Raw genomic sequence first — 3,285 nt, 5'->3', positions numbered from 1 at the left:
GACTAGTGAGTACAGTAGATTGGTGACCACAGCAACCGGGTGGGTACAGTAGATTGGTGACCACAGCAACAGGGTGAGTACAGTAGACTAGTGAGTACAGTAGACTAGTGAGTACAGTAGATTGGTGACCACAGCAACCGGGTGGGTACAGTAGATTGGTGACCACAGCAACCGGGTGGGTACAGTAGATTGGTGACCACAGCAACCGGGTGGGTACAGTAGATTGGTGACCACAGCAACCGGGTGGGTACAGTAGATTGGTGACCACAGCAACAGGGTGAGTACAGTAGACTAGTGAGTACAGTAGATTGGTGACCACAGCAACCGGGTGGGTACAGTAGATTGGTGACCACAGCAACCGGGTGGTTACAGTAGATTGGTGACCACAGCAACAGGGTGGGTACAGTAGACTAGTGAGTACAGTAGACTAGTGAGTACAGTAGACTAGTGAGTACAGTAGATTGGTGACCACAGCAACAGGGTGAGTACAGTAGACTAGTGAGTACAGTAGATTGGTGACCACAGCAACCGGGTGGGTACAGTAGATTGGTGACCACAGCAACAGGGTGGGTACAGTAGACTAGTGAGTACAGTAGACTAGTGAATACAGTAGACTAGTGAGTACAGTAGACTAGTGAGTACAGTAGATTGGTGACCACAGCAACCGGGTGGGTACAGTAGATTGGTGACCACAGCAACAGGGTGAGTACAGTAGATTGGTGACCACAGCAACAGGGTGGGTACAGTAGACTAGTGAGTACAGTAGACTAGTGAATACAGTAGACTAGTGAATACAGTAGACTAGTGAGTACAGTAGACTAGTGAATACAGTAGATTGGTGACCACAGCAACCGGGTGGGTACAGTAGATTGGTGACCACAGCAACAGGGTGGGTACAGTAGATTAGTGAGTACAGTAGATTAGTGACCACAGCAACCGGGTGGGTACAGTAGATTGGTGACCACAGCAACAGGGTGGGTACAGTAGATTAGTGACCACAGCAACCGGGTGGGTACAGTAGATTGGTGACCACAGCAACAGGGTGAGTATGGTCTGGTGTGGTGTTGTAGATGCTCTGTTGTGTTGTAGATGCACTGTTCAGGGATGCTCTGATGTGTTGTAGATGCACTGTTTAGGGATGCTCTGGTCTGATGTTGTGTTGTAGATGCACTGTTTAGGGATGCTCTGGTCTGATGTTGTATTGTAGATGCACTGTTTAGGGATGCTCTGGTCTGATGTAGTGTTGTAGATGCACTGTTTAGGGATGCTCTGGTCTGATGTAGTGTTGTAGATGCTCTGGTCTGATGTAGTGTTGTAGATGCACTGTTCAGGGATGCTCTGGTCTGATGTAGTGTTGTAGATGCACTGTTTAGGGATGCTCTGGTCTGATGTTGTATTGTAGATGCACTGTTTAGGGATGCTCTGGTCTGATGTAGTGTTGTAGATGCACTGTTTAGGGATGCTCTGGTCTGATGTAGTATTGTAGATGCCCTGGTCTGATGTTGTGTTGTAGATGCACTGTTCAGGGATGCTCTGGTCTGATGTAGTGTTGTGTTATAGATGCACTGTTTAGGGATGCTCTGGTCTGATGTAGTGTTGTGTTATAGATGCACTGTTCAGGGATGCTCTGGTCTGATGTAGTGTTGTAGATGCACTGTTCAGGGATGCTCTGGTCTGATGTAGTGTTATAGATGCACTGTTCATGGATGCTCTGGTCTGATGTAGTGTTGTAGATGCCCTGGTCTGATGTAGTGTTGTGTTATAGATGCACTGTTCAGGGATGCTCTGGTCTGATGTAGTGTTGTAGATGCACTGTTCAGGGATGCTCTGGTCTGATGTAGTGTTGTAGATGCCCTGGTCTGATGTAGTGTTGTGTTATAGATGCACTGTTCAGGGATGCTCTGGTCTGATGTGGGGTTGTGTTATAGATGCACTGTTCAGGGATGCTCTGGCACCCTGAGGTGGCCACCCAGTTGGTCCTGGCCTCAGAAGATGACCGCATGCCAGTCATTCAGATGTGGGACCTGCGCTTTGCCACGTCCCCTCTCAAAGTCCTGGAGAACCACACAAGGTGAGCCTCTGGGACGTTGTGCCACACATCACTTTAACTGGAATTGTTATGTGTGATGATGGTGACGATATGGTCTCTGTTATGGCAGGTGCAGGTACACACTTAATGTTTCTAGCTCCAACAGTGCAGTAATATCTAACCATAGTAATTCACATAATAAAACATTATTATTTTTATTTTTTTATACGTTGGTGTTGTGCCACTTTAATTGTCTGTATGTCGTTGGTTGTGTTTTTATCGGTGTTGTATGTGTTACGTGGCACATTCAATCACATTTTCCTTTTTTTAATGGATTAATAAAATACAATGAGGTCTTGTAGCTCGGCGGCTGTTGTCGTTTCATAGTTGAAGTTAAGAGAGAGAACCTCGACCGTCGGTGATTAAGGCTTGGTGTTTTTCCTCCTCAGGGGACTTCTGTCCATAGCGTGGAGCCAAGCAGACCCAGAGCTGTTGCTCAGTAGTGCTAAAGACAACAGGATCCTCTGCTGGAACCCAAACACTGGAGAGGTACCTGCTTTTCTGCTCTGTTCTAAAGACCTCATGGTGTCATGTGGTGCATATGGCCTCCCATCACAAAGCCCCCGCCATCTTTCCCTGCCCTGGGCTTCTTCAGATGCCTCTGTTGTCTAGGTCATCTGTTTCTACAATCTCTCTCCCGTCTCTCTAGGTCATCTGTTTCTACAATCTCTCTCTCTCTCCCGTCTCTCTAGGTGATCTGTTTCTACAATCTCTCTCTCTCTCCCGTCTCTCTAGGTCATCTGTTTCTACAATCTCTCTCTCTCCCGTCTCTCTAGGTGATCTGTTTCTACAATCTCTCTCTCTCTCCCGTCTCTCTAGGTGATCTGTTTCTACAATCTCTCTCTCTCTCCCGTCTCTCTAGGTGATCTGTTTCTACAATCTCTCTCTCTCTCCCGTCTCTCTAGGTGATCTGTTTCTACAATCTCTCTCTCTCTCCCGTCTCTCGGTGATCTGTTTCTACAATTCTCTCCTCTCTCTAGGTGATCTGTTTCTACAATCTCTCTCTCTCTCCCGTCTCTCTAGGTGATCTGTTTCTACAATCTCTCCCGTCTCTCTAGGTGATCTGTTTCTACAATCTCTCCCCCGTCTCTCTAGGTGATCTGTTTCTACAATCTCTCCCTCTCTCTCCCGTCTCTCTAGGTGATCTGTTTCTACAATCTCTCTCTCTCCCGTCTCTCTAGGTGATCTGTTTCTAC

At 47.2% G+C, this 3,285-nt stretch overlaps 1 protein-coding gene across 1 annotated transcript; it reads left to right on the top strand.

Moving 5' to 3' along the window:
• The first annotated feature begins 840 nt into the window (after positions 1-840).
• Positions 841-2,954, top strand: LOC135565978 (protein transport protein Sec31A-like). Its single transcript, XM_065013930.1, has 3 exons — positions 841-1,008; positions 1,929-2,071; positions 2,479-2,954. Exons 2-3 carry the CDS (start codon positions 1,929-1,931, stop codon positions 2,699-2,701), a joined length of 366 nt encoding a protein of 121 aa, XP_064870002.1. The 5' UTR covers positions 841-1,008; the 3' UTR covers positions 2,702-2,954.
• The last annotated feature ends 331 nt before the right edge of the window (positions 2,955-3,285 follow it).

The sequence above is a fragment of the Oncorhynchus nerka genome, unplaced genomic scaffold (assembly GCF_034236695.1).
Source record: "Oncorhynchus nerka isolate Pitt River unplaced genomic scaffold, Oner_Uvic_2.0 unplaced_scaffold_8847, whole genome shotgun sequence".
Taxonomy (NCBI): Eukaryota; Metazoa; Chordata; class Actinopteri; order Salmoniformes; family Salmonidae; genus Oncorhynchus; species Oncorhynchus nerka.
The sequence above is the reverse complement of the archived record's forward strand: the minus strand, read 5'-3'. Positions and strand labels throughout refer to the sequence as shown.

What these genes read in the sequence shown, in the direction of transcription:
- LOC135565978 (XM_065013930.1), top strand. Translation starts at nt 1,929, where the DNA reads ATGCACTGTTCAGGGATGCTCTGGCACCCTGAGGTGGCCACCCAGTTG. An exon ending in GTCCTGGAGAACCACACAAG is followed by an intron (nt 2,072 to 2,478) that starts GTGAGCCTCTGG and finishes TTTCCTCCTCAG; the next exon opens with GGGACTTCTGTCCATAGCGT.